Raw genomic sequence first — 26,353 nt, 5'->3', positions numbered from 1 at the left:
TCTTCTCCTGCTTCAAAAATCTGTTAAGGTTTTCTTATATTCAGCACCGTCCTTCCTGCAGCTCTCAGCAAGACACTTGCTTGGCTCTGAAAGACAATCCTCTCCTTCTTGTAGAATGTCATGGTTAAAGGGAAAGAGGCTGACACATCTCCCCCTCTGTCTGCGTCCTGGCCCATTTCCTTACATTATTCAAATCCATGACAAGGGGTCTGGAAAAGGAATAAGTCCAGGTTAGAGCCTTAGATGGGATGGATCAAAACCCACTCTTTCATTCTTAACCCCACTGTGTATACACACAGTTCCCAGCTCTACTTCACATCCAAGTCCTCCCGACTGCACATGCTTGTCCCTGGACAGCGGCCCCTGGCCTGGTCACCAAGGCTGCAGCTTAGAGCTCTGTTGGCCCTGCGCACAGCCATTTCTGACTCTACCCTTTACCCGATGACCGTGTGTGTGCGTCCGCTTGTGTGCATGTGTGTGTGTCTCTCCGTGTCTCTGCCGCGACCCCCTCCCCATCACTAACTCCTCTTCTAACCCGTCCACCAGCCCCCGACGAGCAGTCCATATGGAACGTCACGGTGCTCCCCAACAGTAAATGGGCCAACATCACCTGGAAGCACAATTTCGGGCCCGGAACTGACTTTGTGGTTGAGTACACTGACAGTAAGCATTGCTGTGCGGGGCGGCGGTGGTGGCGGCAGTGGCAGCAGCAGCAGCGATCATGGGTTGTGGTAGATGCCATTAAATAGATCCTGTGAACTCCCCCAGGCTCAGAGAGGCCTTTTAGCTGGGCTTAATTACGGCATAATGAAATCGATATGCACTCAGGTCGCAGCAAGGTGGGAGGAGCAGGCTCAAGGAGAAGGAAGGCGCTTTTGAAGCCATTAGTGCAGGTCTGGGGTTGCATGTCCATGGAGGGCCTGCATAACAAGCCCTTCCTCCATTTCCTGCCCAGGATGAAGGTTCTGACTAGCCCCCCCACACACACACAATGAGCAGTGTCTCCCCTCTGCGCTGACCTCCTCAATTCAGATTCTGTGTGCACTGATTGATGTCTTCACGAGACAGACTGGGTCAGTTCGACGGTGCTTTGCTCCTAGAGAAACGCCAGTGGGCCACAATCAGAGGCACAGACCAGAGCCTTTGGTCTCCGTTGGTGGGTTGAGCTGAGCTGTTAGATTGCAGAATATGGTCAGGATATCTCTCTTCTCCTCTGAGTGAAGGTCAGGGTCAAACTCCTCTTCTTGGCCTCTTGAGCATGTGCTCTAAGCAATTTAAACAACTAGCGCAGCCAGAAAATCTGCCTGTGTTTGGGCTAACCTGCCCAAACACCTCTTAGGAAAGAGCAATGCCAACTCTTAGTTCTCTGTGGTTAGAGGAAGAGGTCACATCCACAGGATCTGAACTCCCCAGTGTGGTCCGTATTTTTCAGCTTTCTTTTACCACCATTCACCCAACAGCCTGCACAGGCACACACTTCTCCTGATGTGTGAATTCATCACACCCAAGAAATGAGAGGTGAAACCAGGAATGAGAGCCAAGAGGCAGAGTCCTGTCTCATCTCCACTTCCCATGAGGGGTGCTAACTGGCTTTCTGGCCCTCACTGGGGAAGATCCCATGGGGGAAGCTAATTGCTTCTACGTCCAGGGCAACAAAGCATCAGCTGATAAGCTGAGCGTTTGAGGTCATAATATGTTTAGTGTGAAGGCTAGTGAGGAAAGCGACCTTCAGGAAGGGGAATAGTGTTTTCCACTGAAGGGTCATCGTTTAAAAGAGCATGGCATGGGCAGGCGCAGGAAAGCTGCCTGGAAGCTGTTCTGTGTAGTGAACTGGACCCGTGGTTCCCTGGTCCTTTCCCCCACCCTCTCTGCCTCTGACAGGTGACCAGGAACCCAAGCACTGTCTCTCTAGCTCCTGGTGCCTGGCTCTAAGCTGACTGAGATTTCTGTTCCCCAGGCAACCATACGAAAAAAACTGTCCCTGTTAAGGCCCAGGCTCAGCCTATACAGCTGACAGACCTCTATCCCGGGATGACATACACGTTGCGGGTTTATTCCCGGGACAACGAGGGCATCAGCAGTACCGTCATCACCTTTATGACCAGTCCAGGTGAGAGGGGATCTGGCCTAGCCATCCCCTACAAGCATGGGGCATTTCATTCTCATCCTCAGCTTCCTGCTTGTCTCTTCTCTTCGGCAAGAAGACTCATCCCCACTCCATTCCTCACCTTGCATGGCGTGTCTCTTTAGTATGCGTCAGTGTAAGGCTCCCGATGTGCATGCACAGTGGAGAGGGAACAGCTCCGACCCATGGGGCCACCTGGGGGGTCAGAAGGAAACAAAGGATTATATAATGAGGACAGAAAATGTTTGGCCCCAGGCTATGCCTGAAACAAAAGAGCTTGGTGTCTGTGCAAACTTGGCCACTGTGTGTGGGCCGGGAGCTGCTGGAGAGTAGTGAATCCTGCCCCGTGTGTACAGGGGCCTGCCTCCTCCATGTGGGATTAGGACATAGGGTCCTCCGGGGGTGTTATTCCAGAAACGTCCCCAGGAGCCAAACCAAGGATCCATGCTATGTTACAGCCTTGCCACCATAATCTGTTGTTAAAATTTCCAAAGTGAGTGGTGTGACTTATTTAGGGGTTTGTTTTTGTCCCATGTTTGTCTTGGCCTAGGAGACGGCCAGTGAAGTAAGAAAAACAACCATTGATACTGTGTATGCTTTTGAACTTGACTTTCTCTGCTGGTAGGGGTGGCTGGCAGTCTAGAAACTCTAAGGGCACTTGCTGGTCTGACTATTTGTGTATAGCTTAAAATTGGCCAGGCAGGTTGCCAAGTGGTCTGTGTGCTAAACCCTAGGGCCAAGGGTAAGGGTGGGAAAAGAGATTAAGAAAGAAAAGGATCAGTCCCTACCCCAAGGGATAGCCTAATTAGATGCAGGTCATTAGACGCACAGGATGGGGGTGGCGATGTACCGTGATTTATATGACGTTCTGAATGCTGGCTTAAATATTCATTACTCTTCCTGTGCCTGGCCTGGTGAGGCTGATCCTGGTGGCTTGCATCTTGAGTCACGGCTCATCTGTATAAATGTCTCTCCCCACCACTTCTGGCCTAGTCCCTCTTGGTCTGGCATCTTGTCTTCCCCTCTGTGTCTCCGCCTGTCCTGCACGTTGTCATGCCATCAAGACTCCAGGAGTCTGAGAGTCTGGCTGCCTACTTGAGGCTAGCCAGGCCAAGTCAGGCACGACATCTGAGTGAATGGCTAGGCCATCCTGTTACAAGGGAGCCAGGCAAGGGAACTGGACAGTTGACCGAGCAGAGCAGGTGGCTGGACTCTGTCTGGCCCAGTTGGGGTCCCAAGCTGTTGCTCACAAGTACATGCACTTGATTTTGCTTCATTACAAACTTAAGTCCAGAACAGGAGCAAGAAACAAAGGTAATATTTGAGGACAGAGTTCCATCCTAGGGAATGCTGCCAAAGCCAGTGCAGCCTGCTTTCAGAGCTGTCACTTCTCCAGGTGGTGAGCCCTGGGCCTGTGGGCCAGGGTTAAGGAGAGAGAACCAGAGGGAAAAAACCAGTCTCTGCCCTCGGTGGTGTCCTAATCTGCTTCAGGGGGTTAAAACACACACCCCAGAAAAACAACCATTGATACTGTGTATGCTTTTGAACTTGACTTAAATACTCATTTCTCTTTTCCTGTGCTTGGTCTGGAGAGACTCATCTTGATCGCCTGCTAAATCTTCCCAGAGTCTTCCCAGTGGAAGCTGGAGTGGGCAGGTTTATGACTCTAGCTCTGCGTACACATTGTCCACTTCTTTCCCAGGCTGGCTAGAAATTACTATGTGTAAACCACGTAAGGAAAGAAAACCTTTTCACTTGCTGAGGTCTGCGAATGTGTCTATATCCTTTAAATTATGTGTACACATTCTATTTCATGGGTGGACTCTGGATGGACTCCAGAGTCAAGTCCACACAAAGCCCCAGATCCCTGTGTTTCTTCAAAGCAAGAATTTGTAAGCATCTCTGGGGCTGACCACTGGTCATTTAGACAACCACAGGCTATCACTTCAGTCCATAGACTCAAAACGTGCTGCAATGGTTCAGGAAGGAAATGAAGGAAACCACTGGGAAGGCTAATAAGCTCTCTGCCCTCACCAGAAAGATCCCACTGGGAAGTTAATCACCTCCTTCAAGCTTTTGAAGCCAACGAGACCTGAGGGGCTGCAAACGCATAACCTTGGATTTCAGGAGAACCTCAGCTCTTCTGTGCTCGGGGTGCAGGTGGAGGCAGCAGGATGGTGGTGCTGATGATGGGCCTGCCTCAGACCTCAGAAGGGTGGGGAGCAGGCATTAGGAGACCCACCCGTAACCAGTTTCTGCTGTGTTGGGGAGAATCATCTCTTTAGTCAACCCAGGGCAGGCAGTGGGAGTGTGGAGAGATGTCAGATGATGCTTTAGTGAGAGCCATTGAGCCAAATTATATGTTATATTTATTTATCTATCCCTACTTCTAGAATATAATTCTTCTGCAGACCTTGAGTGACTGTGCTTACTTTAGTGGCCAAATCAAGTTCCTCCCAGTTAGAATTAGAAGTCATCGGAACCGTCTGCTTTGTAAGGGAATTGCCCGTTTCTGAGGGGGGTTGCAGGGTATAACGTGGAAGGTGCACAAAATACGGGTTCTAGTCCAGAAGGGGCATTTGGACCTATGTTTGCCCGGCCTCTGTGCCCCCATATTGGATGCTGTTCTCTCCCTGTCGGTTCCAGCTGAAGATGGTGAGTGTAAACACACTTTGGTCTTTATATGTCAATATTACCGGATCCCTCCATTAGGAATCTTGAAATGAGTTTAATAGATCAATTGAGTATGGTATTGGCAGCCAAATGTAACTGCCCTGGAGCCTTGCTAAAATGCTTTCCTCTCAGAGTCCAAGCCATGGGGTCACATCATAAGTGATACTACTATGTCCTAAATTTCTTTTGCTTGAGAAAGTAAATCATTTCGATGGGGTGTGGTTGAACCCACTTTACCCCAGATCCTATTTTTTATTTGTTTCCAAAAATCAGAGATTTTTTGTTTGTTTGTATGTATGTTGGGACAGAGTCTCACTATGTCACCCTCAGTAGAGTACCATGGCATCATAGCTCAAGGCAACCTCAAACTCTTGGGCTTAAGCAATTCTCTTGCCTCAGCCTCCCAAGTAACTGGGACTACAGGTGCCCGCCGTAACACCTGGCTATTTTTGTGTTGTAGTTGTCATTGTTGTTTAGTAGGCCCAGGCCAGGTTCGAACTCGCCAGCCCTGGTATATGTGGCCGGCTCCCTAACCACTGAGCTGCAGGTACTAAGCCTGTTTGTTTTTTGAGACAGGGTCTCACTCTGTTGCCTGGGCTAGAGTGAAGTGGTACAATCATAGCTCACTGAGCCTCAAACGTATGGGCTCAAGTAATTCCCAAGGAGCTGGGATTACAGGTGCCTACCCATGCCTGGCTAATTTTTCTAGGTTTTGTAGAGATGGGGGACTCATTCTTACTCCCGTCCTGAACTCCTGACCTCAGCAATCTTCCCACCTTTCCCTCCCAAAGAGCTAGGATTACAGTCCTCACTTGATTAAACAGCACTCTGTATCCAAACTTCACAGGAATTTCTTCAACTTCTTCAGTAAGGACTGAAGGTAACATTTGGATTTCACCTGGTACTGTCAGGAACAGAAAGCTGTATTTGCTATCTAAAAGCCCACGTGGCCACTTTCCCCTGGAATTATGACTTTCTTTCTCAAGAGAAAGGTAGTCTCACAGAGACAGCTGTCAGCAAACATCAGAACAAGTACCAGGAAGGTCGCTGCAGCCATGTAAACGGACCTATGTGCAGAAGGTGGTGCCAGTATCCAAACACAAGTAGAAGTAATTCCTTCATCCCAGTGCCCAGGTGCCATGCTGCACCTGGGCAAGACAAGGTCGGCTTTTCCCTAGCTATCAGGGAAAAGCCTAACACAGTATCCCAGCTTAACCATTTACTGGGATTGAATCGATCCGTTAATCAATAAATAGTCACTGCCCACTTTTTATGTGAACAGCATTGTGCTAAGTACTAAGGAGCTCAGAAAGACCCCTGATCTCCAAAACTTTAATAGTATAATTAAAAAACAGGAAACCAGGACCCAGGAAACAATGATGAAATGTTGTATGGAGGGGCTGGGAGTGAATCAGAGTTCAGAGGTGGCATGAATTGAACAATCAAAGCTTCGTGAAGGAGGGATAGAAAAAGCAAAGATGGCCATCAAGGAGGGTGACAGCCCAAGCCAGGGGTCCTCAAACTACGACCCATGGGCCACATGAGGCAGTGTGATTTTTTTGTTTTGTTTTTTTTACTTCAAAATAAGATGTTGTGCAGTGTGCATAGGAATTTGTTCATAGTTGTTTTTTTTTTTTAAACTATAGTCCACCCCTCCAACAGTCTGAGGGACAGTGAACTGGCCCCCTGTTTAAAAATTTTGAGGACCTCTGGCCCAGGCTGTCTTGGGCAGGGAGGGGAGACTGGCGTGCCCAGGCCAAGCTGAGGAGTTGAGCCCAGGGTTGTAAGAAGTAAGGAGTGGTGGCACATCTTTAAGCAAGTACTTGGGGACAGGATGGAAGCCTCCTAGTAACTTGGTGACATAATGTCTCATTACATCCATGGGAACTGACAAGTACAAGTGAGGACCCCTAGTACAGAACGGAGCAATGAGGTGAGTATGAGACATTTGGGAAGGAAAAGTGGCAGCCATAGAGATGGGAAGCGTGGTGGGGTCTCTGGTGGAGGTGGGGCCGTTGGGAGAGCCAAGGTAGGGGTAGGAAAATGCAGGTTGAATTTCAAGCACAGACATCCAAGGGGTATTGTCAGGGGAAACTCTGGACTTACAGCTGTGGAGATGGCTGGAGGGAGGGTAGAAATGAGTAAGGATCGCCCGTGATGCAGAGTCAAGGAGCCATGGGAAGAGGCCCAGTCAGGAACAGCCGCTGAAGCACCGCGTGTCGTCCGGCTTGATGTCAGATTGCCGGGGTGGAAAAAGGAGTAAGTGGCAGGAACTGAGGGTGATGAAAGATTATGGAGTTTGCCTGTAAAAGGACAATGCATGAGCTGGAGCTGAAAAGACTGGCAGGTTCCTCGGGGTTTCTGCTTAAAGACCATGATTGAGGAGACAGCAGAGAGGAAGAAATTGCCAATCCTGGGAAGGGCAGAGATCATTATATGAATGAGAGACCAAGGAAGTGGGGCATGGGGTCCCAGTCACAGGGGAGGAGTAGCTTCAGCAGGGAGAGAGGACAGCCCTCCTCTGACACTAGAAGAAGGAACAGTTGGGCGGCGCCTGTGGCTCAGTGAGTAGGGCGCTGGCCCCACATGCGGAGGGTGGTGGGTTCGGACCCAGCCCGGCCAAACTGCAACAGAAAAATAGCCGGGCATTGTGGCGCGCGCCTGTAGTCCCAGCTGCTTGGGAGGCTGAGGCAAGAGAATTGCGTAAGCCCAAGAGTTAGAGGTTGCTGTGAGCCGTGTGACGCCACGGCACTCTACCCGAGGGCGGTACAGTGAGACTCTGTCTCTACAAAAAAAAAAGAAGGAACAGTTGTAGAGGCTGTGAAGTTTCAGCAGTCTCCAGAGTTTCCAGAGAGTGGGTGAGGTCAACCAGGAACGTGGGAAGGGAGTGATACAGGAACAGCACAGGGGACCGGGGGTAGTGGATCTAGACAGACAGCTGAGGGGTGGCTGGAGGGACAATGAGAGATGAATAAAAGAGCTGCGAGGCAGCAGCCATCCAGGTGAACTATGACACCATGAATCCGTAATAGGTTGGGGCTTGCAACATCCCCTTTCCGGGAGTTATGAATATAAGGCAATGTCAGAGAGACCCACAGCTAGGAACCGAGGTGAGTGCAGGAATAGGTGATGCAAAAGCAGGATGGGGGTGGGGCACAGTGGCTGGCGCCTGTAATCCTAACACTCTGGGAGGCCGAGGCAGGAGGCTCAGTTAAGCCCAAGAGATCAATTGAGCTTTAAGACCAAGCCTGAGCAAGAGAGATATTCCATCTCTACTAAAAATAGAAAAATTAGCCAGGCATTGTGGTGGGCACCGGTAGTCCAGCTTCTCAGGAGGCTAAGGCAGGAGGATCACTTGTGCCCAACAGTTTGAAGGGCAATGAGCAAGACTGACGCCCTAGTACTCTAGCCTGGGGCAATAGACAAAGGCTTTGTTTCCAGAAAGAAAAGCGGGATGGGGTGGGGTTTAAGGTTAAGCAGTGCCCCATCAGGACTGGACTGAGTGAAGGAAAGTAAATCGGTGGTCCAGCACTGAGCAAACCTGGATCAAGTGCCTCTGACGTGCCGGGCTCTGCTCCCAGCATAGTCCTTCCCTCAAGGAGCTCACCCTCTGGGTGGAGGGACAAGAATGGAGTGGAAAAGGCACAGAGTCTAGCCAGACATCCGGGGTCGGATCCCAGTTCTACCACTCACAGCAGCAACCTTGAGCAAGTCAACCTTTTTTTGCCACAACATAAGAGAGGGATGAAACCTGTCTCATGTGGTTGTGGTGAGGATTAAATTAGATAATGTGTGGGAAAGTACTTAGAGGAGAGAGGAAGTGCTTGTAAGTGTAAATTAGTATAGTATGGCTCAGCACCTGTGGCTCAAGTGGCTAAGGCACCAGCCACATACACCTGAGTGGGTTCCAATCCAGCCTGGGCCTTCCAAACAACAATGATGGCTGCAACAAAAAAATAGCCGGGCATTGTGGTGGGCACCTGTAGTCCCAGCTACTTGAGAGGCGGAGGCAGGAGAATTGCTTGAGCCCAGGAGTTGAAGGTTGCTGTAAGCTGTGATGCCATAGCACTCTACCCAGGGCGACAGCCTGAGGCTCTGTCTCAAAAATAAATAAATAAATGAATAAATATACAAATAAATTAGTACTAGTAATAATATGTCCAATGGCAAATTAGAGCACTCAGAGAGTGGCTGGGTGGGAGTGGGTGAAAGGGATTTATTTAAGCTGGGAAAGTCCAAGAAAGCCTTTCTGAGAAGGTAACATTTGCCAAGGCAGCCATCTGAAGTAAGAGCAGGCCAGGTACAGTAACTCACACCTGGGAGGCCAAGGCAGGAGGATCCCTGGCGGTCAGTAGTTCGAGGCCAGCCTGAGAGAGAGCAAGACTCGACATACTAAAAATAGAAAAAATTAGGTCTGGCACGGTGGTTCATGCCTGTAATCCTAGACTCTGGGAGGCTGGGGTAGGTGGACTGCCTGAACTCAGGAGCTGGAGACCAACCTGAGCAAAAGCAAGACCCTGTCTCTGAAAAATAGCCAGGTGTTGTGGCAGGTGCCTGTAGTTTCAGCTACTTGGGAGGCTGAGGCAAGAGAATCTCTTGAGCTCAAGAGTTTGAGGTTGCTGTGAGCTATGACACCACAGCACTCTACTGAGTGGGACAGAGTGAGACTCTGTCACAAAATATATATATATACATACATACAAATAAAAATAGAAAAATAAACCAGGCGTGGTGGTAAGTGCCCATAGTCCCAGCTACTTAAGAGGCTGAGGTGGTCAGATTGCTTAAACCCAGGAGTTTGAAGTTATAGTGAACTATCATGACCCCATTGCATGCCAGCCCAGGTGACAGACCAAGGCCCCGTCTCAAAAACAAGAGTGACGAGCAAGTAGCAGATGTCAAGGCCCTGAGGCAGGAATGACAGCAGCTAGTGTCACTGGAACATAGAGGACCAGAGAGGGGGCCAGGGCCAGCTCTGGCAGAGCCTGATACGGAATGGAGCATTTTCTCCAATAACAATGAGAAGCATCAGAGGGTTTAGGTGAGGAAGTGATTTGATCCTAAGTGGGGGTTTGGAAAAATCACTCTCACACTTTGTGAGGAATGGCTTAAGAGTAGGCGCAAGAGCAGAGATGGGACATTCCTCCACAGCATCCAGACATCAGGCGGGTCATGTACCACGTTCTTAAGGGGCTCAGAAGCACAGAAGAACAGAGCACAGAGCAGCCAGAGCACAGAAGCACTTGTTCATCGGTCTTTACTGTTTACTGCAAGCGTTCTTGGTGTAATGTTCTTGGCTGGGCACTGGGAAAGCTATAAAATGGGTTCTGTCCCCAAGAAGAGCAAAGGGTAGGATTTCACCCAGATACCCACCCCACAACACAGCGTGTGATGAAGACCCAAGAGCACCAGGGTTGTGGGCCCCCTACACTGCTCCTGTGCTCCTCCAGGGAGGGGCATGGGGCCTTGGCTCCGGCTCCATGGGCTGGTGGGGCCCCTGCTGTTGTATGGCTACCCGAAGGCTTCTCTGGACTGGGTTGGGCTGGGCTGGGCTGGCTCCAGGGTTACTTTGGAAGTATTCCATTCTTCTGATTCCCTTCCCCTCTGAGTCTTGTTTTCCATGACAGGCTGCATTTCCGGAGAGGATACTTTTGCTCTCCAGTTCATAGACAGTAGAAGGGCAGATGAGTCCTGATCACATCCTCCACCCAAACCCAAAGTTCACCCACTGGACCATCAAGAACACTGTCAGATGACTCCCAAGTGCCTGTACTTTGGGCCCTCCTGGGTGCCCCAGATCCGAGAGATCTGCTCACTTTGAGACAGGTCTCTACACATACCAGGCAAGGACAGAGAAGGACTCATTATCATGGGGAAGGAGGGGGCAAGTCTCCCTGTGTGGAAGTAGTCTGAAAGTGGCATGCAGTGAATGGAAGGCATGGCCCAAGCCCCGTCTGTACCAGCCTATCTGTAGGTGTCCATGCCCAGATTTGTCTTTGCTGTCAGAAAACACACAATCCAGCTGACAGGAAAGACACAGGACATCCCTGCTCACCTGGTCCAGGACCCACTGTCAGGAAGCCTGCTTGGCTTCAGAGCTGTGCTGGGCAAGGAGCTGCTCTGCCCCTGTCAGGGTGGTCTAACAGCAGGGTTTTGCAGTATGACCACAGCCCCTACCCCCTGAGGGGTAGCAGACAGACTCCTGTTCTTCACCCTGAACTGATCCATAGGGACTTGGACTTGCTTGGCCAATCCCTGGCCTTCCCTCAGTCCCCAGTAGGCTGTGACCAGCCCTCTGGTTTGCGAGAATGCCACACCCCATCCCTAGGAAACATCCCCATCCTAAAGGTCCTGTCAGCTTTCTGCTTCTTGTCTGCTCCCTATACTCCCTTCCTTTGCCTCTCTTCTGATCTTTTGACCTTGGCTTCTTATTTTCTTTTTGTCCTTTTATCCCAATAGCGTGGGCCAGGGGGCTGCTAGATGGTGGCATTAGACTGCAGGAGAAGCATCCACCTGGAACAGCTGAAGTTCTCCCCTCACATCTGTCTCCCTCCTCCCCTACCAAGTCACTCATGAGTTTGCTTCCTGCCCTCCCCCTGCCAGCTTACACCAACAACCAAGCGGACATTGCCACCCAGGGCTGGTTCATTGGGCTCATGTGTGCCATCGCCCTCCTGGTGCTGATCCTGCTCATCGTCTGTTTCATCAAGAGGAGTCGTGGCGGCAAGTACCCAGGTGAGACGCATGAGAGGCGGCACAAGGCTCCTGCCAAATCAGACACTCCGTTCCCTCCACGAACCCAGCCCTTGCCAGCTTGGAAATGTGGTTCTCATGCTTGATCTGTTCATCTTCGAGCTGCCAGCAAGCAAGCACTTGCATTAATTAAGTTCACCTGGGGTGGGCGGGCAGCCCGACCCAGGAGGCCCAAAGAGGATGGCGGGAACCCTGGCTCCCATTAAGAATGACCTTTCCTCTCCTTGACTCACCACCCATCTGCTCAGTAAAATTGGCTTTTTTCAGCCTGAATCTCGTTAGGATCCTGTGTCCCAGGGAGGAGAAGGGAAGGGAGGCATTTCCTCTTCTGAACCATGTCCAGAGAACCGGGAGAGGAGGGATCTGGGCAGAAGCAGCACTCGGCTGAGGGAGGCAGCAGAGTTGGACTCTCAGTGGGGCAACATAGTGCAGCTACCTCTAATTGAGAGTCGAGACCTCCTACGTGAGGAGCTGATAGGGACTCCTCATGGGTGTAAAGGGCTTTGGCTTTCCTAGAGCCCCAAAGAAGCACTTCTCTTCTGTAGGCCTCAAGATCCTCCAGCCCAGACAAACCAAGGTCAAAGACAAGGGCCTCCGGCATCCTTGTTTCTGCAAATATTGATTGTTTTTCGCACAGGGGCAGGAGAGCCATCTGTCTGCAGTGGGGTGGGTTAGGGAGATAGGAGACAGGATAATGGATGACCCTGAGAGCAAACCCCTGCTGGACTGCAGAATGAAATCGCTCCCTGCCCTCCAAAGCCCCATTGCCAAACACATGTCACACTCCCCAAGTGCTTCCTTCTCCCCATCTCTTAGCATAGATCCTCCTCCAGGGTCCCCCTAAAACTCAACACAAAGGAGAGAGGAGAGGAGAGTGTCTGATTTCCTCTCCCCTGCCCAAGGACCCACAGACTGTAGGAGTCTGAAGAGTTATGTCTCAAGTGAGAGAAGGCAGGAAACTATGATTCTTTACTGATGACTGATGTTTCCTTTCACTTTGTTTTGTTGTGTGCGGATTATTTTCTTCTATAAGAGAAAAAGCCTGAGTTAGGGAGGCTGGCTAGGGTTTGACATTGAGACCTGGGTGGACTCACTGAGTTCATCCCCTTTTCAGGTAGAACTGGAACACCTGATGAATTTGTCAGATAAACTCTGAGTCTCCCTTTCCCTATTCAGAAAGTATCCCATTCCAGAAAGTTCTTCAAAGCTAACCTCTTTCCCTCCAGCTACAGGGTAAGCCCCTGGCACATTGAAAGTATGAGTGAACCCAAGGCTCTCCTAGAGCCATGAGGCCTGACTATTCTTCATTCTAGTCATTTTTCAGTTACTAACTAGGTAAGTTGTGTGACATGTTCTTTACCTCTCATGGCCTCAGTTTCTCTCACCTAAAATAGGGGTCATTATCCTTATACCTCAAAAAGGATACATAGTCTTTTACATAATGCCCACGGTATGCCAGCCTCTGTGCTGGGTGCTAGGGATGCTAGAGGAAAGGTGATCTTTCCTCAGGGACAATGCAGGTGGCACAGATGGAACGACCACAGCACAAGACAGAACTGTAGGAAAAGGGGCACACCAACAAGGGAGGTCACAGACGTGAGAGCACTTTCCATCCCACAGTCTCATATGAAGTGTCCCAGGGCACTCTGCTAGGAGCTTTGGAGAAACACACGGTCACCCACCCTCAAGGAAAGAATGAGCATTCTGTTACGGGCACGAGAAGCATGCACAAATAATTATAGTACAGAGCAGATTAAGAAAGGTGCAGACAATGGAGGATTTGTCTTTGGCAAAGGAAAGGATCACATCTCCCTGATGGGTTTTTTTTTTTTTTTTTTTTTTTTTGGCCGGGGCTGGGCTTGAACCCGCCACCTCCGGCATATGGGACCGGCGCCCTACCCGTTGAGCCACAGGCGCCGCCCTCCCTGATGGATTTTTGTGGGATTCCGTTCTGCACCCCCTTCTGCTGGAACTATCTGGTGTTTTGAGAAGTCTTCATGGAGAGGTGGTGGGGAGCTAGGTGGAAGGAAATTTCAATTGTCAACAGAGATGTAAGTAGACCCCTAGAGATGAGAAGGAGGAGACAGAATCACCCTGTAATTGAAAAGAGTGCAGGCAGCATGAACAAGGGAGTCATCAGTGATGCCGTGTATGAAGGGAGTGTCATTGAGCCCCGGGCTGTGCCTTCCAGATCTACCTTCAGCAGAGCTCTGGGAGCATGAGCACACTTCCTAATCCTTGTGTCTATATCTTTGCTTCTCTTTTTGACCAAGTGCGAGAAAAGAAGGATGTTCCCCTTGGCCCTGAAGACCCTAAAGAAGAGGATGGCTCTTTTGACTACAGGTGTGTGATCTCCCTCCTCCCCCATAGGTGGGCTGTCCTCGCTGCCCCCGAGGCAGCCTCCTCACCTCAGAGCAGGTCCATTTGGCTGAGAGGAAACTGAGTAGCTGTTCTTGGCCATTGGGCTGTCACCTCTACCTCTCTGATGGCACCCAAGCAGAGGGCACACGATAAGCTTGCTCAGAGAGGATTCTCATCCAGACAGTGCTAGGCAAGGCTGTTCCCCTGGGAGACACTGCCCGACACACAAATAATTCACCTGATAAAAGGCACTTCATTCATTCAACTGCATGGTTCAAATGCGTTGAGCTCCTTATTTATCTCTTTCTTTTTACTCTGAAGATGAGCCCTGGACCCCTCTTGCTCTGAAATGAGTTCAGCTCTCAGGCTGCTTCTCTGCCTATACCCCACCATTAGCCCTGAAGACAATGACCCAGGGAGGCTGTATTACCTTCAAGTCTCAGGAATGAAGGGGGGCTGGATTCTAGGCCTTTTCCCCATGAACTTGGCAGTATCTTTGGGTTGTCAGCTGGAATAAGCCTTGGAGAGGCGTCCTGACAGAGTGTCTTGTGTCTCAGATGAGACTCGGACTGGCAATGACTTGCCTAAGACTCTCCCATGCTTGCCATCCAATGAGCTAGTGGCAGAGTGGGAAAGGCCAAGGTCTGGAGTTCAGCCGGTGCTACTGTTCTATACCTGTGCTCCCTCCCACATCTGGATGGGCCTTTGTATCTGGCCTGAATGAAGTTGTTATCTGTCCATTTTGATGGCAAGTCTATTTTTAACTCAAGAAGGATGCAGGGTAAATAGTGAGGTCTCATTTCTAGGCCAAGTGGCTGGAAGGGAATGTCTGATCAGAGCCCTCCTTCCACATCCCTGTGCAGTTACTGTCTGGGCTCAGGTCACCTTGTCCCCTTCTGACCTCTCCTTTTCCTGCCCTGGGCCAGTGCCACTCTGCCCATTGGCAGCCAGGCATATAGGATCAGATCAATGAATAACAGAGCCACTGCTCACACAGGAGCCTGTCTGGCAGCTTAATGATCATGACTGTCCATCAAGCCCAACCTCATGAGCCTCTCCAAAGGGCAAGCATAAGAAGCCCTGCCCTTCTTCTCTGGCTGGCCTTACCTACCTAGCAAAGCCCCAGCTCCCCGATGGGCTGAGAGCCATTCCCTGGCCTGTAGTTCCAAAGGCCATGGGGCTTCTTGGTGCAGCCAGAGAAGAGCAGGAAGGACCTCCCCAGTGAAGGGCCAGGCAGCCTGCACTGTGAGAAGCTGCTTCTTTGTGCATTTCTCCCACCCAGACACCAAAACTGTTGAACAAAAACACCTGTCTCCTCCCCAGATGTTGGTGTGCGTACTCTGTAGCATGGCTGGGCCAGCGCAGTGCACACTGTCCTCTGCTTTGCCTCTGGAGCCATCCTAGAGCCCCTACTTAGATAAATTTAAGAATCCTAAACTGGGAAAAGGCTAAAATTAATCCATCAGAGGAAGAACTAAGTTTCTAGGGGGTCGGGCCTGGGGCAAAGTAGGAGTGTGGCTCACATTCTCCCTAGTTCTGTGAGGGAACCGAGAGGCTAAACCCCCTGCTGGCAGTGCTCCTTCAGCTCTCTCCTGTGTCTGTCCTCCTGGACCTCAAAGGTGACTAAAGCTAGGCTGATGGTGGCTAGACCAGGCTCCCCCATCACTCTGGTTTCTTTCAAGCTCCCTTTAGGAGAGGTCTGTTCTTTCCAGACCTAGATGTCTTTTCCCCTCAAAAGAGTCTGACATGCTAAAGACCTCTCCTCGTGCCTGGGCCGTCACTGTTCAGTGGTCGCCTTTGGCTGGAAGCAGGGGAGGAATTCCTGTAAATCACATAGCACAATCCTCACGCCCCTGCAGGTTGTGGGGAGGACCCAGGGGACAGGTGCATGTGAAAAAGACTGGCACATGGGGTGAAGTGCCTGGCAGTCAGAACCCGCCAGTTGGCAAAGAGTGAGTTCCACTTCCTGCACAAACTCAATACAGCCCTGGAGACCCACTTCTCTCACACCATCTCCCACAGCACTGCAGTCTGAGAACACAGTCAGGCTGCATTAATGGGTAGCATTCACTTGGAGCTTGGGGGAGCAGGCTAATAGCTTTCCATCTACCAGCACTCAGCCCTGGCTCCTGGGCTCGCAGCCCTCCCCTGACAGCTGTCTCTGCCTGACACTGCTATCAGACAGGAGAACACACTGCCTGCTGTAATGGCAATTCAGCCAGTTGTTCTCCCCACACCCAGGAAGGACTGAATGGGGGCTGGGGGCGGGGGCGCTGTGTGTGTCTGCTCAGACCACCTGGCACCACTGTGGTCCCACCTGCTGGGACCCAGACTGCCCCTGCAGCAGGCTGCCTCCTGCCAGGGAGCTCAACTCACCTCTGAAGTGCAGCCAGCAGCACATGGTCCCCTCTCTGAGCCTAAAGGGCAGAGCGAGCTTTCTAGCCAGGGGAAGGGACGTGGTGCCTGAGCAGACGCCTCCTTGGGAGCACAGCAGACATCCCCACTCAATGTCTACTCCCTGCAGGCAGGGGCAGCTTTTCCCACCAGCCCCCAGCTCTCCCCACATAGGAGGGGCTTAGGGCCAGGCTCCAGGGTGGCTGGGCAGGGTCTTCTGAGCCCTCCTGTCTGCTCAAGTTTGTTGGCATCACCTGCTTACTTGTGCACTCCTTCCCGCCGCCTCAAGTGCCTCTGCTTGCTAGGCCCAAAGCAGTAGCATGTGTTTGTAGATCAACCAGATATGAGTAGAACCACAACAAGATAGAGATGCTGGGAGAGGTTTGATTCTTTAAGGCCTTTGCTTTTTGTCAAGGCAGAGCCTTTCCCTAGAGAGTCACAGATCATGGAAGGTCAAAGCTGACCCAGCTCTGCTTGATGGACTGAGGTCACAAAACCACACAGTGATACACAGGACTAGAGCCTCCCTAGATGGTCTCACAAGCAATGGCTCTGGCTCAGCGTGGGATGCTAGCTCTGTCTGTTCCCACCATAGACGGGCCCAGTCACAAGGACAGGAGCCCAGAAGCATGGGCCCCGTTCCCTGCCCTGCACCGACTTGCCTCCCCCTTGCCCATCCTCTCTAGGCCCCAGCTTCCCTTCTGTAGCACTGGCTGCACTATCCCACCTCACCTGGGTTTGGGCTGTGCCAGACTGGGCCAGGCCCTGATTCTCTGTCTTTCTCTGACTAGTGATGAGGACAACAAGCCCCTGCAGGGCAGCCAGACATCCCTGGATGGGACCATCAAGCAGCAGGAGAGTGATGACAGCCTGGTGGACTATGGCGAGGGTGGTGAGGGGCAGTTCAACGAAGACGGCTCCTTCATCGGCCAGTATACAGTCAAAAAGGACAAGGAGGAAACAGAGGGCAATGAAAGCTCGGAGGCCACGTCACCTGTCAATGCCATCTACTCTCTGGCCTGACAGAGCCCACCCGGGCACAGCCACTACTTTGCTAGTGGGAGGAGGGGAGAGGGGGACGCGAAGCTGCTGCAGACCCACTGCAAAGCCACCACCACCTTCAGGGACAAGGGTTCAGTATGGGGGTCTGCCAAGCTGTGAGGCCCGGTGACACCCAGATACCCACAAGGCCCCTCCTAATGTCTCCCCTACAACTCCAGGTGCCACCGGTGTGGGAGAGCTAGAGCCACAGCTGCGCTCAGCTGGAGGGAGCCCAGATCCCCCACCCCGGCCCACCCTTGGCCTCAGCACACACGCTCACCCGTTTGTGTTGGAAATGGTATTTTTCATTGTCTGTATTTTGTTTTGTGTATCTTCCCTTCCAAACCGATGTCTGCATTTTCTTTTCCTTTTGAAGACTTGTCCTTGGAAAAGAAAAAATAGGTGGACTCTCCCCCTATTGTGGAACCCACAAAGATAGGTAAAAGAATTGATCCATCACAGAACGCGGAGACAAGCTGTAGTATTCAAGCCACCACCGGGCGAATGTGTTTCCGAAGGATGCCTTTCTCGCCATACACCTCCTCTGGTCCCCATCCCTCTGCCTTGGCCTTGTCGATTGCTGAGCTAGGCTTGGCTCCTTTCTGGAAAATGACAGTATTTTTGGCAGGGAGAGGGTGTGCAGGCCTCCTGGCCTCTCTGGTTCAGTTGGGAGGTTAGTTTACCTCTTGTTCCTCATTCCTGTCCTGCCCCTTCCTCTGGAGCACCCAGGACCTGAGCTGCTCTGACGCTGAAGAGGTTCGAGGAACACGAGTGGGTACTCGTGGAAAGGACGTCCACGCTCATGTCTGTGTACCTCAAGCAGAAGAAGTCAGACGTCTGACCCCACAGGAACTGTGCTCACCTCTTGAGAGAAGATAAAAGGCTGGGTTTGGACTTCCATCCTCTCCATCAGTGAAACCCAGAATGTAGGAGAGAGGACCACACCCAGTGTGGGCAGAGGAGAGGGCCAGTGCCCACCTGGCCAGGGCCTACGCTGCTACCCTCAAGGAGGTGGAGCCTGTGATTCAAACACTTTGCTGGTATGTTTGGGGGTGTCAAGTGCTATGCCCCCTTTCTCCTCTAGCAGCTTCATCTTCTTGGTCAATTCTGTATGAGGTTGAGACTCATGTTTGATATGGTGTGTGGATGGGGATTTGCTGCCCCGAAACTCAGCTGGTCGGTCCTTTCATTAGGTACATACATATCAGGGGACCCTGAGGTGGCTCCATACTAACAGTGCTGTGATGCCCCCACCTGGGGAGGACTCAATGCTCTTCGTATGCCTTATGCAGCTCTGATCTGTCCCTGGAGTTCCCAGGTTCCCAGCCCCTCCCTGCAAGCCTTGACACCTCCAGCAATGTCTGTCTCAAGGAAAACAGGGCAGCCTATGCAAGTGTCCCAGCAGAACCAGAAGCAGCCACTTCACAGATGCCCTCATCCCATTGCCCCAAATGGAGACACTCACAGACCTGCAGTTCTCAGCCCGAAGGTGCTGCCTTCACCCTCCCCACCTAATCCATTTTTGAAACCAAAGGTACCTAGCCTCAGAGACAGAGAGAGAGGGAGACCTTGAGCCTAAGAGTGACCCTAAAGCTGTCTCTGTAGCTCAAGTCAGTTTCAGGAGGGTGAAGCTGACCCCCAGGAATGGATCAGATGCCATGGACACAGCTAGCTCTGATTTGAGCCTCTAGCTGCTGGCCAGGGGCCTGGACAGGACTGGGGCTGCGTCCTTCAGTGACTTTATTAAAGCATCATTTGCCACATGTTGAAGCCGCAAAGGTATTAGCAAAGCTTGCATCACTCAATAATCATTCAATTGAAGATCAAGCCCACAGACACACATACACTCTGCAGGTGAGAAACCATAGCCCAGAGCTGAGCCAATAAGGTGGCTTGAACCTGGGTCATTGGGCCAAGCCCCAGCCAGGGCTGATGCCTGGATGCCTGAGGGCAGCTCTCTTGTGGTGAAAAGGGACAGGGTAAATGGCAGGGCTCTGGAGAGGGAGCTCAGGGGCCCCCTCCTCTGGCTTTCCTCCAATACCTGCTTGGATATAGCTGGGAATTCCTGCAACCTAGGCCCACTGTCCCTGAAGGGACTGTCGGGGGAGTGTGCCTGTGAGCTGAATATAAAAACTGGCCTTTCCAGAAAACACTTTGGATCCGAGCAGAGCCGTCAGTTTCTCAGGCACTCATTCCGTACTGCACTGTACGTGCCACTGAGTCCATTCCAACAGGCTGTTTGGGCAGGAAGGGACAGTTAGATGTCATCGTGGCTCTCTCCCTGCCTCTGGAAAATCTGCCACAGGAACTGATGACTGACAAGGGTTTCTGCTGTCTTAAGAGTCTGGGGAGAGCTGAGTCCTCGGCCTGTCTTTTTGCACTTTGTCCCAATGTCTCGCCAGGCTCTGTGCCATCCTCCTTTGTGTATGAAGAGAACGCTTGCTCCTCTCTCAGGCTTCTGCACTGTGGGTGCTGAGAGCTGCCCCCACCACCATACGATCAAGTCTGGGGCTGAAGAACCAAGTTTTCCCCAAGCAAAGATGGCACGTCCTCAGAGAGATCAAACTCTTGAGGGGTAAGGATTATGGGATTAAAGAGGCAGTCCCTTCCAGGAAGAGGAGAGTCCATTTTCCATGGACCCCATGCCAGAGTCCACCTAGCTCAGCAGGAAAGCAGTATTGCCCAGCCCTCCCTGCCAGCTGGGTCTCTCAAGCAACCACCCTCGAAACATACCAACAATGATGCCAGGAGTGGGCGATACCAGCGATGCTTCAGCCTATCCGGCTGGAAGGGAAGCGGCATAAGTCATCTTGCAGTGAGTGATTTTAGAAGGTCCATTGACTGGACTGCAATCCTACCTGTGTGCTCAGCCATAGAGCTGTGGCTTCCTGCACTCTCGGTTTTTTCATTCATCCATCATCACATTCAGCAATTATTATTTGAACACCTAGTCTGAATAAGGCCTGAGTCTTGGAAACCACAGTGAGTGAATCAGATGTGGTTCCTGCTTTTATGGGGCCAACAGTCCGGCAACCCAGCAAGTGTTGGGACACAACCTCCATTGAATTGGGACATTCTGCTCTCTATTGGTTAAGTCGCTAATGGCTGTCCGCTCAAAGGGAAAGGATTCCATGGGAGAGTTTGATCTGTCTGGTCAGCAAGGAGGGGCAGAATAGAGCAGTCAAGAACTGCGGGATGGGGTTGAGGAACAGTCCTGCTTCCTGACCCTCTTTGCTGTGCCCCTTGGAGCAAGCTGCTTAACCTGTCTGTATTTTTATGCCTCTATCTCCCCTGTCCAGTCCCTCCTTTGAATACCTCTCTCCACCGAGGAGCATGGACCCCCCCCAAGGGAATGGGGAGGCCAGAATTTGGGAAGTACACTGATGCAGGGCCAGGGGACAGCGCCTCGCCTTCTGCCTTGCCTGGGTTATGGCTAATGAGACCCATCTCTCCCTGCCTTGCTTTTGAGAAGATGGTTGAATTTAAGCTAAAGGGAAGGCCAGAACAGTTCCCTCCCTTGCCCATCTCCTTTTCCCTGAGAGGTTGGAGACATCTGGTCCACACCCTTCCTGTCAAGTCCCTGGGTCTGGAGAAGTGACCACACATCCAAAAGTCAGCCAGTGCCAACAATACTTACCCTGCAAGGTATATGTGCACCCAGGGCCCGTTGCATGCACAGTTTCTCTGACCGCAGTTAGCCTTAGGAAGAGGGTGAAAACAGATCTGAGGATGTTTCTGGGTTTTCCAGCTAAAGGACAAGCTCCCCTGTCACACCCAATGCCCAGGCACCCAAGCATACAGCAGGCTGCAGCCCTATTGTAGAGCCGTACTTCCCAGGTGTCTCAGCCCTGATTATGATGTTGTCTTAGACAGAATTAGTCCACATCCAGGCCTCTGTGAGATGAGATGTAAAGGGCTACATGTGGGTGCACAACTGTTTGGGGGGAGAGGCCACCCAGGTCGGGTCCTATTTCAGTGATTCTTGTAGGCAGAGCCTAGAGAGAGGAGTCCAACCAAAGAGACAAGGACACTTCTCCTTGGAACAGCACAGCCACTGGCTCTTTCAGGATCCTCCTGGAGCCCTGTGCCAAAGCAAGGACGAGTCTTAGGACAACACAAACAGCCTATCTGTTGGAAAGAGCAGGGATTTAGCACATGTTTGTCTCAGCTTTGTGAGATGGCCTTGCTAACCCTCTGAAGTAAGATTCTCAGACTTGCTGCCAACTGGGGCTGGTGTCTGAGAACAGCCTCTCAGTCGGAGGGTGGCGGATCCTGGGATGCTGGCACAGGACACCACTCCCCACTCACGACACTCACTACACCTGGTATAGAGTAGACTCCTGCCGAGCCCTTGCCAAACACACACAAGCCCATGGCTGTGGTTAGGTCCACCCAGTTAGCAAAGGCTCTTGCTTGAACTTTGTGTGGTAGCTGAGGAGTAGCATGTAGGAGATCCCTGATTTTTAAAAGAAAAATAGAACTCAAACCAATAAAGCAGAGAGCTTGAAATGTCAGGAGGATACTCAAACCCTGGGATACACAGGCAGAGACCACCACCTGGGCAGCCCCTCCCTTCACTTAGCAGGGCCACCCCATTGGAATTCAAACCAGACATTATGGCGGTCCTTATCCTGCACAGCCCAAGCCCAGAGAAATGCCGTTTCTCTTCCTCTCCTACTAAGCACAGGCCTCCCTGAGACACATTTAGAGAAGGATTGGGGTGGGGGGAGCCATGTGGAAAAGCCACAAAACCTTACCCATGTCTCAAGCCACACCTGAAACCAATGTTACCTTTATCAGTATATTGGTATTAAATGATGTTCCATAATGATAAAGATGGAAATGAAATAGGTACAAAGGCTTCTAGCTCAGGACAGAATCAAATTTCAACATGTGAAGGGATCACAGAGCTGATATAATTGAAATGATTATATTATACAGATAAGGATGCAAAAATCCAGGCAGATTAAGGGACTTGCATACAGCTGGCAAATTAAGTTGAAGTTAGGGCTAAATTAAGGTGAAGTTAAGATCACACAGCTGGTAAATTAAAGTGACACTAGGGCTTGAACTTGGGCCTTCTGACTCCTTGTCCAGTGTTCTTTCATTCTCACCACAGCTGCCTCCTTTGAAACAGAGGTATTACTTAAGATCTGTCCTGCTGGTTCACCCTCCCATTCCTCTTCACCACCTCTCCCAGAAGAAAAGACTAAAAATGATTGAGTCCAAGATCATTCTGTCTGACAGGCTGTGGTTAACCCCCCAGCTATGCACTTACGGAAAAACCCAGGCCAGCAGAATAGGGTGACAAGCTGAGTGGCATTTGTTATTGCGAACCCTAGGCCGTACCCACTGGAATGGTGTCTTGTTTTGTACATGTAACACATCGGGCCTTCAGCATGTTGTATTCCTTGGAAGTGAGGATGTGCAGGGGGTCTCTGTCCATTCTGCCCTTGGCTGTGGGTGCGGAGAGGCAGCAGGGCCCTTGCAAGCCTGCCACCCTGGAGTTTACTGGGATGGAGTTCAGCAGATCTAAAGACTTCGATGAAGCAATAAACACAAGAGTCTGGTGGAAAATATCCAGAATTTTGTGTACTACTCTTATTTCTTTTTCAAAAATAATGCAGATCAGATGCCACTGACCTGCTTTTTTTTCCGATTCCCAACTACAATGTCCTCAGTCAGTGTCGCCCCCCGGCCAAGCTCCCCACCTCTTTGCCAACTTCTTTATACTCCTCTTGAGCTGAGCATCAGTCACCTATGATGTGGCCACCTTCTGTCTTGGTCCCTCCCTCAGCCCACACTAGACCCCAGAGGACCCCTTGCCCTGTCCCCCACAACACACACATTATCCCCACCATTCTGATTTGTTCTCTTCATTGGGGAAAAATTTCCCCAGTGTCTCCATCCCTTCCCACATCCCCACATCCCCACGAATTGGTCCGATCTTTTTTCCATTGGTTAAACATCTAACTCCATGGCAGACCTTGTTTTAACCTCTCTCACATCGTGTTCTTTCCTTTTTTGCGAGTTATTTTGCATTAACCAACTTTGTCAGTGACGGATGCGTATCTGAGGGTGTCACACACGACCTTCAGCAGGGAAGACTTCTGGGCCGTGGAGGACCGTCTAATACGTGGACTTATAAACTGACTGCATGAGCAATGAAAAGGCCAAATTATTCAGAATTTTTTTTGGAATCACTGTAAAAAAACTGATTTCTTTTGTATAGAGAACACTAAACGTATAATAAAAGTTGTTCAAAATGGACTCTGGCCATGTGATTTGTTCAATTTCCTTGGTTAATGGGTGGGAAAGGATGTCAAGGGGTTAATGACAGAAGTGAATCAAAGGGTTTTTCATGGGCGCCAGACAGCATACTCTTAATGGAATTCTGCCGTCCCAGCCACCATTTATCTAGAAGTGGTCTTATTCTGGAAAGCTCATTTACATAACTTGTATTTTAAACATAGAGTGACTGGTATCAGAATGTTTAATGTATATGGTCATGGAGGAACCCTCTGATTCAATGTGACATGTGTGTACATGCACCATTTAAAAAGTGCCATACTGGGCGGCGCCTGTGGCTCAGTGAGTAGGGCGCCAGCCCCATATGCTGAGGGTGGCGGGTTCAAACCCAGCCCCGGCCAAACTGCAACAAAAAAATAGCCGGGCGTTGTGGCGGGCGCCTGTAGTCCCAGCTGCTCGGGAGGCTGAGGCAAGAGAATCTCGTAAGCCCAAGAGTTAAGAGGTTGCTGTGAGCCGTGTGACGCCACGGCACTCTACCCGAGGGCGGTACAGTTGAGACTCTGTCTCTACAAAAAAAAAAAAAAAAAAAAAAAAGGTGCCATACTGGGGAAGTTGGGAGAAGAAATTTGCAATGGCTAGGCTCAGTGGCTCATGCCTGTATTCCTAGCACTCTGGGAGGCTAAGGTAGGCGGATTGCTTGAGCTCAGGAGTTTGAGACCAGCTTGAGCAAGAGTGAAACCCCATCTCTACTAAAAATAAAAATAGAAGGGCGGTGCCTTTGGCTCAAAGGGGTAGGGCCAGCCCCATATGCCGGAGGTGGAGGGTTCGAGCCCAGCCCTGGCCAAAAACTGCAAAAAAATAAATAAATAAATAAATAAATAAATAAAAATAGAAAAACAGAGACAAGAGGACTGCTTGAGCCCAAAAGTCTGAGGTTACTGTGAGCTATGATGATGCCATGGCACTCTACCCAGGACCACAGAGTGAGACTGTTTCAAAAAATAAAAGAAATTTGCAATGGCACCCTGTCTCCCAGCCCCTCCTCTTACTCTTAGATAGGAGATACCTCTTGCCCTTAGATAGGAGAACCTTAGCATATGCCCAGCATTGTGCTTGGGACAAAATAGGCATCTAATATTGTTGAAAGAATGAATGAAACTGCTTACTATAGACCAAAACCCCTCTCAATAGACTCAAAGGAAACTGGATCAACAAGCAAACAGGAAAGAAAAAGAGACAGAGAGGGATGTGTTGATTGAGGAGCAGTGCTCGACTTTTGCCATGCCGTAGTAATGCTAATTCTACTGAGGATTGGCCAAAGAGCATCCCTCAGGCAAGATGAGTTATGAGGAACCCCCCTAGATATTGCAACCCTCTCCCTTGGAAAGGAAGTGAGGTGGGGGGTTTGGAGAGAGGGCAAGGCTGAGAGGAGGTTCCACTCTTTTGGAACAATATTTCATAGTTTACAGGCACAGTTAGTAACGGGAAATAAGGGCAAAAGGATTCCTGAACGTGTAGACCCCATTGCCTTGGACAAAGAATCTCCAGAAGCTATCCAATCCACCTGTGTTTACTCTCCCTTCAAAAGTCCTCAGAACAAATCATTGGCTAAAAGGGTTATTGCTTCATTAGATTAAAATGAGGTTTTTTTTATTTCCAGGTCTGGTTCCTCTCAAATTGTTGGGTATATCACACAACACCAGGATTTTGGAGAACAATGAGAGTAGCCTCTTCAAGACTGTTCTGTTCTTCTATTTCCAAAACCATAATTTTATAGTTTACACACCAGACCAACTCCTAGTCCAAATAATTATCAGCATTATTTCGTGACCAATTACAACATTCTAATTCAAAAGTTGATCTCCTAAATCAATCTGCCTAAACTACTCAAGATAGGCATCCTTAGGGTGGGAGCTAAATTTACAAAACAGTAAGAATGGGAGACAGGGGGTGAAGGTCAGGCAGGACCTAACCTGACCAGACCAGCTGTGTCATGCCTGCCCTAGCTCGCCTGACCCCATCTTATTTTCACTACATGTGCTTTCATACATACTCTTTGAAATATTAGAAAGATCTTTTCTCATCACTCTCAAGTTCATAGGCTGTATCTGTAATTCATTCCTTACGATCTACTCGCACCGTCTCACCCTTAGTCCAAGCCCTTGTGGCCTGAATTGATCGAGGTGTTCTTGCCTCCAGAGTTGCCTACTCCCCAGTGAACTACAGCCAGAGGGAGCTTCTAAACTACAAATCTGATCGTGTTTGTCCCTTGAAAACCTTCATTTACTATAATGGGATAAAATCTAAACTCCATGGTTTGGTAGGTTAGACCTTTGGTGATATTTTTCTCCCCCACCCCCTACTCACAACAGTTTTCATAATTGCCAGACCTTTGGCAATCTGACCCTCATCTGTCTGGCCTCATTTTTCACCACTCCCCAAATGTATCCTAAATTTTAGCCATCCCAGCTATTTCCAACCCCTCCGACATGCAGAATTCTCATACTCCCCAGGTTTTTCAATTCAATTAAAAAACATGTATTAATAACTTATTCTGTCCCAATTAATGATGCAAGATAAGTAGAATTCCACTCCTTAGGAAGCTCAGACTGTCATGGGAGACTGTCAAGTAAACAAAAGCAATGTTAAGTTTCCTGGGCAAAGAGCTCAATAAATGTGGGTTCAATGAAAAAATTATGGCCCAAAGGTGAGTCTGCTTGGAACATTCTCCTCTTGACCTTCCTCACACCCCCTTCT

The 26,353-nt window shown here is 50.3% G+C and overlaps 1 protein-coding gene across 24 annotated transcripts in view; it reads left to right on the top strand.

Moving 5' to 3' along the window:
- NFASC (neurofascin) overlaps positions 1-23,617 on the top strand; it is a 184,099-nt gene extending 160,482 nt beyond the window's left edge. For 12 of the 24 annotated variants that reach the window (XM_053605694.1, XM_053605691.1, XM_053605695.1 and 9 more), the window contains 5 exons: positions 547-663; positions 1,958-2,110; positions 11,402-11,533; positions 13,825-13,894; positions 17,098-23,617. In XM_053605694.1, coding sequence (XP_053461669.1) covers positions 547-663; positions 1,958-2,110; positions 11,402-11,533; positions 13,825-13,894; positions 17,098-17,329 — 704 coding nt within the window. In that variant the 3' untranslated portion in view covers positions 17,330-23,617. Of the gene's footprint in view, positions 1-546; positions 664-1,957; positions 2,111-11,401; positions 11,534-13,824; positions 13,895-17,097 lie in introns of those variants that run through there. The other 12 variants (XM_053605709.1, XM_053605712.1, XM_053605708.1 and 9 more) reach the window with 2 other exon arrangements.
- Positions 23,618-26,353: the final 2,736 nt, after the last annotated feature.

The sequence above is a fragment of the Nycticebus coucang genome, chromosome 10 (genome assembly GCF_027406575.1).
Source record: "Nycticebus coucang isolate mNycCou1 chromosome 10, mNycCou1.pri, whole genome shotgun sequence".
In the NCBI taxonomy this organism is placed as follows: domain Eukaryota; kingdom Metazoa; phylum Chordata; class Mammalia; order Primates; family Lorisidae; genus Nycticebus; species Nycticebus coucang.
Note: the sequence above shows the minus strand (reverse complement) of the source record. Positions and strands in the feature narration are given on the sequence as shown.